At 40.9% G+C, this 16,662-nt stretch overlaps 1 protein-coding gene across 11 annotated transcripts in view; it reads right to left on the bottom strand.

Annotated features, from left to right (window-relative positions):
• The window catches only part of CLIP1 (CAP-Gly domain containing linker protein 1), a 259,076-nt gene that overhangs the window by 76,846 nt on the left and 165,568 nt on the right, over positions 1 to 16,662 (bottom strand). For all 11 annotated transcript variants that reach the window (XM_077461934.1, XM_077461936.1, XM_077461938.1 and 8 more), the window contains 2 exons: positions 7,680 to 7,895; positions 80 to 2,839 (listed from right to left, as the gene is read on the bottom strand). In XM_077461934.1, coding sequence (XP_077318060.1) covers positions 80 to 2,839; positions 7,680 to 7,895 — 2,976 coding nt within the window. The remainder of the gene's footprint in view (positions 1 to 79; positions 2,840 to 7,679; positions 7,896 to 16,662) is intronic.

Here is a 16,662-nt window from a genome sequence, read left to right as displayed (position 1 = left end):
TGCAAGTGCAGGTGAACATTCAGCTGACCCTGAAATTAGTGCTCAGTGTTAGTCATTTTAGTACACTTCTCAAGTATACCTCATGAATTTTTTCTTCTTGGCTCTTCTTCTCAACCTGAAGCTCATCAAACTTCAACATCAGTTCGTCTTTTTCATCCAGCATTGACTGGTTCTGAACCTTCAGCTGCTCAGCCAGACCAGACAATTCCAAGTTGTCTCTGGTTAATGAAACCACTTGTTTAGACAGACTGTCACACTTCTTCAAGGTACTCTCCTTTTCTTGTAAAATAGCTGAATGTGTGCTTTCTAGGTTTTCATGTGTGGATACCAAACAAGACCTCTCTTGACGCAGCTTTTCAAACTCCTTTTCTGTAACTTCATGCTGACTGCTAAGATCTTCCAATTGCTTGTAAACACCATTATACAAATCTTGCAGCTCTGCCTTTGACTTGTTTAGAGAAGCAACATTCTGCTCAAGTTCTTCCAAGTTGGAGGAAAGTCTGATGCTCTTGAGTTCTAAGCTCTCCCTTTCCTGGGTAACAGTGTGGAGAAGATTCTCTATGTTCTCTTTCTGCTCCAAAAGTTTGTCATACTTACATTGCAGGTCTTTACTTTGAAATACCATTTGATCTTTTTCCTCCTCCATGTTGTCCAAACATTGCTGGAGTTGTGTACATTTTATTTCCAGACATTCTTTTTCATTCTTAAAAGTATCCCTCTCTTCAATTAATCTCTGCTCAAAATTTGTAATGTGTGTATTAAGTTCATTGCATTTTTCCAGTAAGCTCTCCCTCTCTTTTGTCAAGAGCTCCTTGTCATTACAACATTTATTATAATTCTCAAGCAAAGACTGTTTATCTGCTAAATTATTATTAATCTCTATTTTCAGGGAATCTTGGTCATTCTTTGTTCGTTCCAGTTCTAATTGAAGGCTGTTATTAGTTCTAGTCAATTCTTCAATGTGTTTATTTGCTCTCATGACATCCCCATTTAGTGAGTCAATCTTTGTTAACAGATTGCTTTTCTCTTTTAACAACATAAGGTTTGCAGACTCCAAGCACTCCAACGTGGCCTTCATGCTGGATAGGTCATCAACAATCAATTCCTTTTTGGATTGGAGCTCTGCGTTTTTCACCTTAAAGGCATTATTCTCTGCAGACATAGATTCAAGTTTTTTTTCCAAATCTGAAATCTGTAGCATCACCACAGCCTTTGCGCTTTTTAGATCATTAAGGTCATCTGTCAGTTTGTCCTGTGCAAGCTGAGCCTCTTCTGTGCACCTCTGACATTTAGCCACAAGCTCTTCATTTTGCTTTAACAGATCCGCCATTTCTGCAGTCCGCTTCCTTTCAGAAGAAAGTAACATCTCCTTTTCTTGTAGAAGGTTAACACGTTCAGAGTCAGATATACTACTACTGGTCTTAATTTCTTCAAGCAAGTTGGTAAGACGTTCCTTGGAGACCTGAAGTTCTTCATTTTCTTTCTGTGCCCTTTCAAGTTCTTTTCTAACTGCTCTTAATTCAGTTGTTAACTCATTACAATTAAGAACAATTTTTTCATTTTCTTGGAGCAAATCTGTAAGACTCATGCTTAAGTCATTTTGCGTCAAAAACAGCTCTTCCCTTTCAGTAGTTAGACCTGTGGTTCTAATCATTAACTCATCACGCTCTACAGTTAAAGTGGAAAGTTTGTTTTCAAGCACCAATCTTTCTGCTAGAATATTTTCCTTTTCTGACTTAAGGGTGTATACCTCACTGGTTAATGCTGCTTGCTTCCTATCCATGTCTTCTTTAAAAGATACAAACTTCTGACTAAGGTCTTCCTTTTCCATGCTAGCAGAATTCTTTTCATCTATGATACTCTTTTGATATACTTCCATCTTCTGCTTTTCTTCTTCAAAAATAGCACAGGTCTGAAGTAATTCATCTTTTCTGTTCAACAATTCTAGGTTTTCTTGGATTGCTTTATCCAGCTGTGATTTCACCTCACTCAGTTCACGTTCCATACAACTATGTAGAGAGGCTAGGTTTTCTTTTTCTTTAAGAATATTTTCTATATCTGCATTTAGATTATTTTGATATATTAAAAGATTTTCTCTTTCCAACTGGACATCTGCAATGGTTTTGGTCAACTCCACGTTTTTTTCAATTAAAACAGAATGCATGCTGTTCAATTCTATATACTTCTCCAACGACAATTTTTTTTCGATTTCAAGTTCATCTATTTGTTTTTGCAAAGATTTATGCTTATTCACAAGTTCTTCTTTTGTGCACTTGAGCATTTCCATAATTTCATCCTTTTCTCTGGCAAGAACTAATTTTTCTTCATTAAGCTTGACCTCGTATTCCTGCATTTTCTGATATTTGTTTTGCAGTTCTGCATAATCGGAAATCAGAGCATCATTGGTTTTCTGAAGTTCTGACATACTGGCATCCATTGCAGTGACCGAAGACCGCAAGACTTCAGAATCCATGCTAAATTTAAGAAGCTCTTGTTTAGCACTGTCTAAATCAGCTATTAGTTTTGCTTTTTCATGTGCTAGTGTTTGAGAGGTGCTACTCAAATTATTGCATCTTGTTTCAAGCTCTTGCTTCTCATTTGTAATGCTATCTTTAACTGCTTTAAGTTCTTCATTGAGTAACAGCAGCCGGCTTTCCTCTTGCTGGCATCCATAAACAGAAGATTCAAACTCTAAAATCTTTGTCAGCAGAGAATCTTTCTCCAGCTTTAAAGCATTTGCCTCCTTGGCAAGTATGTCCTTTTCCTCTCTCAAAACCCTCATCTCTTCTGTTATAAGTTCAACCTCTTTCCTTTTGGAGTCTAACATACATGTTAAAGACTGAAGGGATAAAGTTGGGAAGAAGGAAAAAAAATGAAAATCAAGCACTCTAATGGAGACATGGAGTAAGTGGAGATTTAGCAACTATGTATTAACTGACACACTGAGTATTGAATCTTGAATAAACAAAGTCAATCGTAATGGTTTGGTTTTGTATACCGAATAAGCCAGATTTTATCTATACTATTTATCTATTTTCACAGTGCAATACCATGTTCTATTTAATGGTCTTCAGGGAGCACAGGACTGAGCTGGTATAAAAGGGCTTTCACTGTACTATGTACGTTGCATGGCAAAAGTGTATATGGGAGTTTTAAGACCGCATTGGGTAAAATCACGTGATGGTTTCTTTTGCACTGTCAGTGGGACTCCTTCACCATAAAAATTCCTCTGTAAACATTACAGAAGATTTCATTTGGGGAAGAGTTGAAGTTTCTTTCCGACCCCACTGGGGAAATATTTCCTCATTTCTTGCGCTGCCCTTACAGGAAAATAGAGGGTATAGCCATTTCTGTAACAAGAAGGTACTTCAATTGATTCTAAAGGCATTCTATGCATTAAGATAAAAAACCTTCAGTGTGTAGCAGCTCCCCTCAAGCTTACCTGACCCCCATCTCGAGCCACGAGTGCCTTGGCCATCTGTGGCTCTCCCTTTCGATTGGCTGAGACATAGCGGCGCCATTGGTTAACTGACTTTGACAGCAGCGGGAGCCAATCAGGAGAGGGGGTGGGGCCAGTGTTTGAATGGACACCTGGAGCTGCCCCCATAGCAAGCTGCTTGCTGTGGGGGCACACGACAGGAGAGCGGGGCCAAAGGAGCCAGCAAGGGAGCCGAGAAGAATCTGCTTTGTGAAACACCAACTGCACAGAGCAGGTAAGTGTAACATGTACAAGTATCATGACTTTAGTATCACTTTAAAGCAATAAAAACCCTGGTCAGTTTTAAAAACTTTACTTACTCCACTAAATTTTTTTTTCGTTTTTGTGTCTGTTCTAGTTGAAGAAATTTCCTTACAGGAAGTGAGGAGTAAGCTCTCCACGGGCTGTAATAAAAACCCGAAAGAGCGGCACTGGTAGTAATAAAAACCTATAACCCATGAAACGTTTTCCTATGTAATTGTTTTTTTTTTTTTAGTATGAACCTTTTTCACTCACATTTGTTACATATGTAAGCTTTGAGGCTCTACAGACCCCATCTTATTTTTCTTTGACTTAATTTTGACATTATGCTATCGAAAATAGGACGTCAATTTTGTTTGGGTGCAACGTCGCACGACTGCACAATTGTCAGTTAAAGCGTCGCAGTGCCGAATCGCAAAAAGTGCTCTGTTCAGGAAGGGGGTAAATTCTTCCAGGGCTGAAGTGGATACACACACACACACACACCAAAACAGGGGTGATCACCATACACCATAAGAAAACTAGTTGTGTGAAAGAAAAAAATATTTAATTTGTGTACAGTATTGCATAACCTTGCAATTGCCAGTTAAATTAGCACAGTGCTGAATGGCAAAAAATGCCCAGGACATGAAGGGGGATAAAACTTTATGGACTAAATGGACTGAAATATTTGCATATCTGACAAAAGATCATTATGATCGTTATGAGCGAAGGCCACAGTAGTTACTGGACACTTTCTACAGGGATTTGTTGGGTCTTCCCTATTATTTTGCTGCATATGGAGTGGAGGCATCAGCGTTAACTGGCTAGTCAACAGCTAGGAGTGGTTTGTGTATGGGATGCCATTCTGCTACTGGGGACAGTACCCAGACAGACCTGTAAGGGGTTAAGTGAATATGTTTTCTTTCTTTATTTAATCCCCTGCATCACCATTCAGGTGATTTCCTGCCATGGTGAGAACAGCATGTGAGGGAAAGCTGAACAGGAACGCAGAAAACAAAGAACCTGAAAAAGGTTCTAAACTTTTACTCAGTGATTTTGTTGCAGATTATATCCCACATTAGATGACATATCACCAGCTCAGTTTTGTGCTACTGAAGGATGAAGGAATTGGCTTTGGATGAATGAATAGTTATGACAAAAGCGGGGGTGTGGGGCTGCAGGTCCACAATCTGCATTGGGACAAAAGGCTTGTAGCTACATAGTAATAACATGAAAATAAAGAATTAAAGCAGTAATAAACCCAAAACCAAAGATGTACTATAATGTAGCCTACCAATTATCAGCTGTGTCGGTTGCATTCGTTTTAAGGCTTCCCCCGCCCCCTGTTTTCACCTGGTGATGTGGCCAGTAACACATCTCCTATAATAGAGTACCTCCACTCTGGAAGAATGAGCACAGGGGAGAATCTTTGGACAGTAGCAATGTCAAGTTGGGGGAAGGGGAGTGTTAGATGTACTACCAGATTGAAATACAATAACAATTTGGAGCTGAACTCCAGCTGACCTTTTTTAAGCAGTTACAGCAAAGTTCTTTTCCTTTTGGGATAAAGGTTTTACATAAACGCTAAACATTTTAAGCAATCCTGTCAGTGGTAAATGGTTTGTCTTATCCCTGTAACTTGATACATTTGTAGGACAGCTTGTTCTTTTGAAAAACAAAAAAGACTTACTGGCCGCCTCACCAGGTTTAAATAAATATAAGAAAGCCTAAAAAAGAAACAACAAAACGCAGCCATCACAGCTAAGAATTAGTAAGCTGCAATATAATGAAGGTTTGCTTTTGGGCTTAATACCATTTTAACTAGATAAAATGGCAAATTCTTAGGCAACTTATTGTAGGTGTGTGTCAGTTCATACATGTGGTATTATGAAGCAATGCAAAAATAAAACAGTTTAACTAAAGCACCCCACAAGAAAACAGGAACACAAAATACCAAAAAGTAACTTAAGGTTATGGAAATGAATGGAGAAAAATGTTAGCTCTGCATAAATAAAAACTTTATAAAATTTGCAGTGATCATGCTACTAGAGGTGTCAAGCTCTTTTAGGAATATTTTCACAAAGCTCTTTCTTCGGGTTTTAACTATTTGTAGGGTACCACTGGATGTGTTTGATCAACTGCCTTGGAGGGCAGGAGAGACATCAGTGGTTTAACAGATTCTTAATGTCTCCCTAAAGGTACGGGCCATGGACCATAGCTTTCACAAAAAAAAAAAAAAAAAAAAAAAAACGACCCCTTTCCCCCCATGCGCACATGTAAGTCCACCACACATATGTATACAGTGACTGTACCACATATGTAAGGTATTGCCACGAATGCTTAAGTGAGAGCAATAATTCTAATGCCATAGCTCACATTTAAATACACTGATGACCTGCAATGGCTTTTAAAGCGTTGCCTATGACCAATTTTAGCTAACATACTTTAACGAGCGTTTCCATTTTGTAGGCGTGTGCAATTTTAAATCTAGACATGTTTGGTATCAATTTACTTGACGCAACATCATATTTTAAATTTTAGTAAATAACTGGGTATTATATTGCATTTGTGTGCACGTTAAGTATTTTTACCTGATAAAAGGCTGCGCAAATAACGTGTGACATAAGAAAATTCCAATAGCTACTATGTCATTCTCCAGGTCCTCTGCTTTCAGAAAAGATATAAAGTTTGGGGGTTCCAAGTAATTTTCTAGCAAACAAAATGCAGATTGTAGCATATGTGAAAAATATAAGATTGCCCTAGTAGGCAAGTGGTTAAAAGTTCCCCAGCACTTGTATTAGGGCTACATTAGTAAACACCCCTACATTGAGAGCCAACAGCTGATACTTTCAGCAGCTGGTGGCTCTCAATCTCGGCTGTCATTCACCACTTCATTCCCCATAGGGAACAAAAGCGGTTGTTGATCACAAGATCACTGCATCAACTGTGATTGCATACAGATTGGAAGCCTTAGTGACAAAAAAAAAAAGCCTTTAGTCTGCAGGTGCTACCCTTTAATTGTGTAATTATCAAACAATTAAATATAATTTTTGCACATTTTAGAAAAAAAAATAGAGTGTTTGCATTTAAAAGGTGTACTAATATATTTGATTTCCTTAAAAATACACTGTAGGTATGCCAATAACCATCACGCGCTTACGCTGCTAAATTTGCCCTGGTCATATAGGTATCCGTGACCTTGGGTCACAAAAGACTTAAAACTTCAGTTACTCTAAATCGCCAACAAATCTGAAGCATTTTACAGCTATGCATTTCTCTAGGATGCACAACTGAGGAGTCACATACAAAATGAACTTGATTTGAAATTGATGGGAGCAAAATTGAATGCAAGCTTCTAGACCCCCCCCCCCCCCCCAACCCCCCCAGAAATCCTGACCTGCATATACTATTGGAGATTTTTGTGGTCCCAGTTAGTATTCCTGCATAAAACTGGGAAAAAAAGAAAGCAGAGGTACTGGCCAAAACTATTAACATTTATATCCTGTTTTTTCTTAAGCAGTCTAATAACAATCAGCAGCTTTTATATATGTCTGATTATATTTAATCTCTTTATAAAGGGGCGAATGATCTTTCATTCTGTTTCAACTTTTTTTTTCTTTAAAGTTTTGATTATTTTCTAAACAAAATATCAAAATCTTTAAATTAAATGTACCAGGATTTGCACAATTTATGAATAGGCTTTTGGAATATCAAGAAAATGAACTTGAATCAATCAGGGTGTAATATTTGAGGCATTGCAGCTGTTACGGACATATGAACACTGCCATTTGAAGAGCTATACAAATGTATTATACCTGTTCAATATCTACAAGTGGTTACAAAATGTATATAACAAGTCTAAAAAGCTGGATTATTCGTAAATCTACAGAAAAATTGTATGGAATTCTGTATCATACTCTGGAAAGAACATTCACATTTCCTATAACAACCAAAATACCTTGGCTTCTTCTGCTTGTCGCTGCAACTCTTCCATTTGTTTGACCATTTCACTTTGTGCAGTTTGGGCAGCTTTCCATAGTTCCTCTTTCGTCTGCAAATTCTGGTTCATCTCATTGATTGCAGTTTGATGTTGGGAGACTAAAGCTTCAATGGACTTTTCATGCAAAGCTTGCATTTCTTTATTTTTATTCTGTACCTGTTCAACCATTAATTTCTAAAATTGAAAAAGCAGAAAAAAAATACATTTTTAGCAAAGCATTTTAAAAACACTTTTAGTAACAGCCCTTTCACATCCCATGTGTAATTAAAAAGGTAATGAATATTTCTAACAAATTTTATAGAAATGTAAACAATCGGAATGATGTAGAAAATTGTATTAAAGCAGAGCTCCACCCTAAAGTGGAACTTCCGCTGATTGGAACCTTCCCCCCCCTCCGGTGCCACAATTGGCACCTTTCGGGGGGGGGGGGAGGGGGGTGCAGATACCTGTATAATACAGGTATTAGCACCCACTTCCGGCATAGATAGCCGCAGATTCTGCGGGTATTTACGCCACTTCCTGCAGAGCCCCCACTGTCTGCTGGGAAACACACGGATCCCAGAGACAGCGGGGACCATCCTTATTGCGCAGCGCGACTCACTTCCTGATTCCCATACCAAGGATGGCGGCGGAAGCACCTGAGAGCCGATCGAGAAATCGGCTTCGGGTGCCGACATCGCGGGCGCGCTGGGCAGGTAAGTGTCCATATTTTAAAAGTCAGCTGCTGCAGTATTTGTAGCTGCTGACTTTTAAAAACAAACTGCGGAACTCCCGCTTTAATGTATAAATGTTTTAAAGCTGAAATTTATATATGGAATTTTATTACATTGTTACATTGGACAAGGTTGGATCAACGTAAGTATGTATGTACCATACCTGAGGGATCCCCAAGGGAGCTGGAAATCAAGGTTGTAGACACTGCTACTACAGTAATCTCCCCTAGCTTCTGGGTCCAATGCCAAGAGGCCCACATATTGTTTAATGAACACAGGAGGGCCCTCGCTCAGCAAGAGTACTGTTCTGAGAACACTTTGCAATATTCCTATACAAGTTTAATTCTGAATGCTGTCGGGGGTGTGGCCTGAAGCTGCATGCGGTGAGACATGTTTGAGCCGAGCTCCGCCGGCGGTACCTTTTTCATCCAATCCTGACCCCAATAACTTAAGCCACTAGCCTGGTAGGCTACCTCTACAGTCTCGGTACATAGTGGAGCTATATCGCCACGCCGCAGTACGGCCAATGCAGCTGCAAAACTCGCGCAATACCGCCATCAGGACGGACAGGCACAGGAACAAGATGGCGGCTCCCAGTCGTCCTCCTCTGCTACTTGTGCAGCAGACAAGAGCCACATCTTAGAAGTGATTGCTGCATGCCAAATATCCCTCACTACCCGGATAGAGGAGGTAAAGATAGACATTAGACATTTATTTACTTAGACAAGACATGCAGTCAGGGAATCAGAGCAGCACATGGGCCAGGTGGAGGATGCCATCCCCCCCACTTCAAGAATCCTCTGATCAAGCGAGTCGCCTCATTGCCCAACTACAACAGAAGCAGGATGACCTCAAAAATCGTACGAGGAGGTACAACATGCAATTCATAGGTCTCCCTGAGGGCACAGAAGGTAATCCAGCTACCTTCCTAGAGGAACTACTAATCACAGCATATGGGCGCGAGGCCTTTTCACAATCCTTCGTTGTGGAACGTGCACACTGAATGCCCGCCAAGAAGCCACCTCAGGTGCACCTCCACGTGTTTTCATTGCCAAGTTCCTCAACTACAAGGACCGGGATGTCATACTTTGCCTATCCAGAGAAAAGGGCAACATACCCCTGCACAATCATCAAATCTTGGCCTTTCATGATTTCTCTGCAGAGGTTCAGCGACAGCGCAGCCAGTTTACAGATATCAAGAGGAGACAGAGTTCACCACCTGAAATACGCTATGCTAATCCCTGCTTGCCTTCGGGTCGTTGGAGAAGACCTGGTTCATTTTGCCAAAAGCTGCTAGTGACTGGCTTGACCAGCTCAATCCTGCCTGATCCGTGAGTACTGTATGGGTTCGTGATATCGTCATCATATTTACCACTTTATTTTGGCTATAGCCTGGGCCCCTATCCTGAACAAAGGGATGTGCACTTATGCTCTGAATGTCTTTATTGGCATGTGTTCCGTTCCGGTTTCTAGCTAGTGCACCCCTTCACAGTAACACTATGACACTACCCAGGCTGTAGATCTCCTGTATAATGGAACTACCTTTTGCCATATTACTGCCGAGGGACTTGGAACTGAACTGTGGTTATCTACCCTAATTCTACTGTGACACACGGACGGTGAGTCACCCGGGTCCCGATGCAGGCAGTATTTTTTTTCAGAGGATCCCCCCCCAGAGAATACATACAAATAACCCCCCCCCCCTTTTTATTTCTATGTTTTCAAGCGAATCACCCCAGCTGGTGACCCATTCTTTCTGGGCATCACGCTGGTGCCTAACTCAATGCTTCCACAAGTCGAGTTCTGTTTTTGGGACATATGCTTGCACAAGTTGGGGTATGTGTAGAGCTGGGAGGGTAAAGGTTTTAAGTTTCTCAGTATTGAGGTTTTTGGGGTCTCTTACATATGTTTTGTACATGAATGCAACCCATTGATATGCCGTCATCCATCACTGGCTGACTGCTGCAGCTGCACGGCTGCACCACATGGTCTGTACTACAAAGGGGTATATATGGCTGGCAGGCCCATCTACTACAATGTAATTGTCTATGGCTAGGTTTAAAATGTTGACATGGAATGTCCGTGGTTTGGGAGATAAGTTGAAACGTACTGCAGTATTTTCCTTCCCTAAAAGTCAAAGGGCAGATATAATTGTGCTGGTGGAGACTCATGTGCAGGGATATCTGCAGCGGGCGCTGGATTGGTTGGATTTACCATGCTACCCACACTACATACTCCAGGGGCAGTCTCAATGCTAGTGGCCAAATCAGTGTCCTTTTGGCTTCACAAGGTAGATATGTTTTTATACATGCTAAGATAGCAGGTGACCTCATTTTGATACTTGCCTGGTACACTCCCCCTCCCCCCCCCTCAATTCCACTGTCCTCCGTAAAGGATTCTTATTTATGGCCAAATGCGTTGAATATGGTAGCCAATCCCTTTCTCAATTGTGGACAGAGCTCGCAAACACCCATGCCAGATTGAAATACCAGGTATAGCCACCTAATGTCGAGCTTTGACTTGGACACTTGGCGGCGCCTCTATCCTAAACGGAAAGCCTATTCATGCTTCTATAGCTCCCATTCTACCATGTCACGTATAGACCACATATGGCTAACCAGCATCTTAATCCCCAGACTACAAAATGCTGTCTTTACCCCTCGAATCCTATCAGACCATTTCCCCTACTGGATTGAACTGACTTCATATGACAACAATCCACCACAAAACTGGCGTTTAAACCCCTTCTGGTTGACCATACTCCCAGACACGGACAGATTAGTAATAAAATGGGGGTTCTTTCAAAATAACACTGACACGACCTCCCAGCTGAATGTATGGAAAGCATTTAAAAAACACGTTAGAATGCTCCTCACCGAATGCATTTCCAGGTTTAGAAGAAATTCCAAGCTAACCTATATGTCCAAGCCACTGCGCAGTTAACTGAGATGGAGGATACTTTTGTCTCCTCTCCCTTACCCACCACACTGGCACAGCTGAAGCTTCAAAATAGGGCGGTTCATCAACTGTGCCAGAAGCGGACTCGGTACAAGACATTCTTTAGTAAGCAAAAGATTTTTGAGCAGGGTGAACACCCAGGTAAACTTACTTGCCTCATCTAGACTCCAGGCACCCAGTGGTCATTACCCTGAAGTCCAAGTATACACAACCAGGGTTAGCTACCCTCCACAAGACCTGGGAAATCTTCTCAGTGCTCTTACACTTCTTAAACTAACTGAGAAACAGGTAGAGATGCTTGATGCCCCCCCTTACATTGGATGATATCAAGCTAGACATCTCACAATTTGCCAAAGCCAAAGCCCCCGGCTCCGATGGCCTACCGACTGAATTTTACACCCACTTTTTGGAAACCCTTATTCCTAGACTACTTTCCTTGTACCAAGCAAATATTTAAGGCCAATGCCCTTCCAGAATCCATCATAGTCTTAATCCCTAAACCAGGCAAGGACCCTCACCTACCCAAAACATAGGCCCATCTCACTTCTACAAACAGATATCAAAATACTAGCTAAAATCCTGGCCTTGCATTTTAATAAGGTTATTCTTTCCCTTATACATCCCGACCAAACCGGCGTCATGCCAGCAAAAAACACAGCCTTCAACACTAGGCGCATCTTCATGAATATTCAGGTTTTCCATGATTACATAGGTTCTAGAGTTATTGTCGCCCTTGACGCAGCCAAAGCCTTTGACTCAGTTGAGTGGCAATACCTATGGCAGTGTTTACGTTGTTTTGGGTCTGGCCCCAAGTTTGCCAAGTGGCTCAATATTTTATAGAATGCCTAACAGGCTAGGGTGGTAGCTAATGGCTGAACCTCTGGCCCCTTCCCACTCTCTAGGAGGACGTGGCAAGGTTGGCCCATATATTGTACGCACTGGCGGTTGAACCCCTGGCGATAGCACTCAGAGGACACCGGAATATACGCAGACGAAATGTTACTGCATCTCTCAGACTCAGGTCTCTCTCTCCAGATGGCGTTACAAATCATTGAAAACTTTGGTAGGTTTTCTGGACTTAAAATGAATTGGGACAAGTCCTAGATCCTCCTCATAGATGTATTTCCTCCATTAAGAGACCAAGCTGATCTACCTCTGGTACGAGTGAACACCCTTAAACACTTGGGAATACTGGTTTCTAGAACATTGGCTGACTACATTACACTAAATGTAGAGCCATTAATCCCGCTCATTAAGTCCAAAATTCAAACATGATACTCCAACCAAAATCCTATACGTGTTATGGCATTCCCCAATATACATCCCTTAAATATTTTAAAATCATGGATACCCTTTTGCAATCCTTTGTATGGAGTGCAGGTAGCCACAAACTTTCATGGAAGACATTACAGTGTCCAACGACACTAGGGGGCCTTGCAGTACCAGACTTTGGCACTTACTATTTGGCAACACAGCTTTCCCATTTATATCATATAGACAAGTCAGATAAACATAGATATCTAGCACTGGTATGCAACTCGGCAGATTCACGACTCCCAAACCCATTTTGTGATGTACTGAAAGGGCTCCAAAACGTTCTGGACTCTGATTTCAGCACAAAAGGATTTGGGATCTGGTGGCCTCTAAGATTAAATGCCCTGTATTCCATGACAATACCCCCTTGTGGTATAATAAACTCTTTCTGGAGCTCCTCCAAATACCTGACCCCACGATATAGATATCCCAGGGCATTTACCTACTATCCCACGTTCTCCACAATGGAGCAATTAAAACATTATCAGTTGAAAGCAGAATTCAGCCTCCCAAACTACATGCTATTTTGTTTCTTTCAAGTGCGTCATGCACTCCACACTCAGTTTATGGATACATACCCTACTCTATCCTCCATAGATGTATTAGAGGTAATATATGAGGGAGAACCACGTCAGCTAATGTCTCTCTTCTACAGTATGCTTACTACGCCACCTGCAACAAAATTAGCATACTCTATTAAGCAGAAGTGGGTGAATAACCGGTTCCCGACCGATGCACGATGACATATGTTGGCAGAATGGCACAGGCAGGCATACAGGTACGTCCGATCTTTAATGCCGCCCTGCCATCGCGCCACTGGCGGCGCGCTCGCGTGCCGGTCGGGACCCCCGAGTCCGGTCGCGGGTCCCGCGGACTCGATCGCCACGGGCTTAACCGCGATCGTCTCACGGTGCGGCTGAACGGAGAAATGCAGTTGTAAACAGCATTTCCCCGTTCTGCCTAGCCACTAGTGAGGCTGATCTCTGCTCCATGTGATTGGAGCAGAGATTAGTGTTCTCTAAATGAAAGCCCAGCCCCCCACAGTTAGTAACACACCCCTAGGAACACTTAACACCTACACTGCCACCCACTGGTTAACCCCTTCACTGCCAGTGTCATTTACACAGGAATCACTGCATTTATATAGCAGTGTATAAATGACAATGGTCCCAAAAATGTGTCAAAAATGTCCGATGTGTCCGCCATAATGTCGCAGTCACAATAAAAAATCGCTGATCGCTGCCATTACTTGTGAATTTTTTTTTTATAAAAATGCCATAAAACTATCCCTTTTTTGTAAACGCTATAACTTTTGCGCAAACCAATCAATCAATATTTGCTTATTGTGATTTTTACCAAAAATATGTAGAAGAATACGTATCGGCCTAAACGGAGGGAAAAAAAATGTTTTTTTTAAATATATTTTTGGGGGATATTTATTATAACAAAAAGTAAAAAATAATGCGTTTTCTTTTCAAAATTGTCGCTCTATTTTTGTTTATATAAAAAACGCAGGGGCGATCAAATACCACCAAAAGAAAGCTCTATTTGTGGGAAAAAAAGGACGCCAATTTTGTTTGAGGAGCTACGTCGCACGACCGTGCAATTGTCAGTTAAAGCAACGCAGTGCCGAATCGCAAAAAGTGGTCTGGTCTTTGACCAGCAAAATGGTCCGGTCTGTAAGTGGATAATGTGGGAGAATTAGAGGATGAAGACTGGGGAGAAGTGTTGGAGAAACTCAAGTTGGTATCCCCTAAGCTCTCTGACAGACTCACACAAACCTACATCATGCATAAGGCGTACTTGAACCCACACTGCCTAGCTAAGTTCTGCCCTTCCCGCAGAGCTATGTGTCCAAGGTGTCTAATCTCGGTTGGCACCTTTGATCACATTATCTGGAGGTGCCCTCAAATTCAGGGATACTGGTCACAGGTAATCCAGTTCCTACATGACCACATGGGCTCACCTGTGTCTCTGGACCCTAGACAGTGCCTACTGGGCCTGTTTCCTGAAGATGGTATGGATAAGTTTACACTTCACTTTTTGCACGAAACACTGTTTGCAGCAAGAAAGTTAATAGCCCGAAACTGGATCCAGACAGCTGCCCCCATGCTATCTGCCTGGTTTGCTGAAATTAACACCACTTTACCCTTTAAAAAGGTGATTTACATGAATAGAGGGTGCCCGAACAAGTATGATCAAATCTGGGATAGATGGCTACAATCCTCTTGGAACTACACAACATAGATTGTTGCTCTTTCACACGTTCGTACAATTTAACCCCCGTCTTCTAGATTGTTGATAGGTTCATGCGATTAATAGATGGTTTTCAGCTTATATGAAAAAACAGACACCAACATTATCTGTTATATGTCAAAGTTAATTGTGGCTTTTTGTTGGTTTTATTTTTCTTTTATACAAGTTTATTGAGAAGTGTGATTATTTTACACTGAACAATACACTGTACAATTACCATGTACAATTATTTTGTACAAACATGACACTCAAACCTTTTTTTGTAAAAAAAAAAAAAAAATCTGAATGCTGTCATCTTTTATTCAGGGTTTCTAATCTTGTCCCATTGCCAAGGGATAGTGTTTGGGACTGGGCAGTGGCTGCTCAAGTTCCTGCATTGCATTCTGGAAGGTGGTTATAAGGCAATTTAAAGTGATATTACATGTTCCTTTAAAAAAAAAAAAAAAATTGTTAATATACATCTCATACTTACCTGCTCTGTGCAATGGTTTTGCACAAAGCAGCCCAATCCTCCTCGGGTCCCCTGCCGGCGCTCCTGGCTCCTCCACTTCAAGTGCCCCCATAAGAAACCGCTTCCTATGGGGGCACTTGTGCGGGCTCGCTCCCGAGCAACCGATCTGTTTCAATGGACACAGACAAGGACGGCTCCACCCCACCTCATCACAGCAATTAATTGACAGCAGGGGAAGCCAATAGCTCCTGCTGCTATCAATCTGCTGAGAGAGAGAGCGCAATTTTTTTTTTCTGAAAGGAAGACCTTTGCTGGGAAGTGTCGAGGACCAGACCCAATTATTCCAGGGGAAGAGACACAGCCCCTCGCAATCTGACAGATTTGGAGTACTTCTGGAAAGAAGAGTATTATAAATATATTATAAATATTGCCAAGTCAGGATGTGCCATGCTGATGGATACCTAAAAAGACTGAGTGCTGTAATAAAATCAAAGGGTGCTTCAACAAAGTATTAGTTTAACCACTGCAGTCCCGGAAGATTTGGCTGCTCAACGACCAGGCCATTTATTGCAATACAGCACTGTGTTGTTTTAACTGACAATTGCGCATGCGACACTTGATATTTGATCACCTCTGCTTTTTTTATTTTTTGTGCTATAAACAATAGAGCGACAATTTAGAAAAATAAATAAAATATATATATATATATATATATATATATATATATATATATATATATATATATATATATATATATATATATATAATCTTTTTGCTATAATAAATATCCCCCAATATATATATATATATATATATATATATATATATATATATATATATATATATATATATATATATATATATATATCCTCAACTAAGGCCAATGTGCATTAATAAAAAAAAACGCAATAAGCGTATATTGATTGGTTTACGCAAAAGTTATAGTGCCTACAAACTAGGGGATATATTTACGGCATTTTTATTATTTTTTATTTTTATTTTATTTATTACTAGTAATGGCAGCGATCTGTGTTTTTTATTGGGACTGCAATATTGCGGCGGACACAGTGGACACTTGACACATTTCTGGGACCAGTGACAATTATATAGCGATCGGTGCTATAAAAATGCACTGATTACTGTATAAATGTCACTGCCAGGGAATGGGTTAACATTAGGGGGTGATCAAGGGGTTAACTGTGTTCCCTAGGTGTTCTAACTCAAGGGGGGGATGAAACTGTCTAGGAGG

This window comes from Lithobates pipiens, unplaced genomic scaffold (genome assembly GCF_037356315.1).
Source record: "Lithobates pipiens isolate NorthernLeopardFrog02 unplaced genomic scaffold, aLitPip1_a1.2 Scaffold_3, whole genome shotgun sequence".
NCBI lineage: Eukaryota > Metazoa > Chordata > Amphibia > Anura > Ranidae > Lithobates > Lithobates pipiens.
Note: the sequence above shows the minus strand (reverse complement) of the source record. Positions and strands in the feature narration are given on the sequence as shown.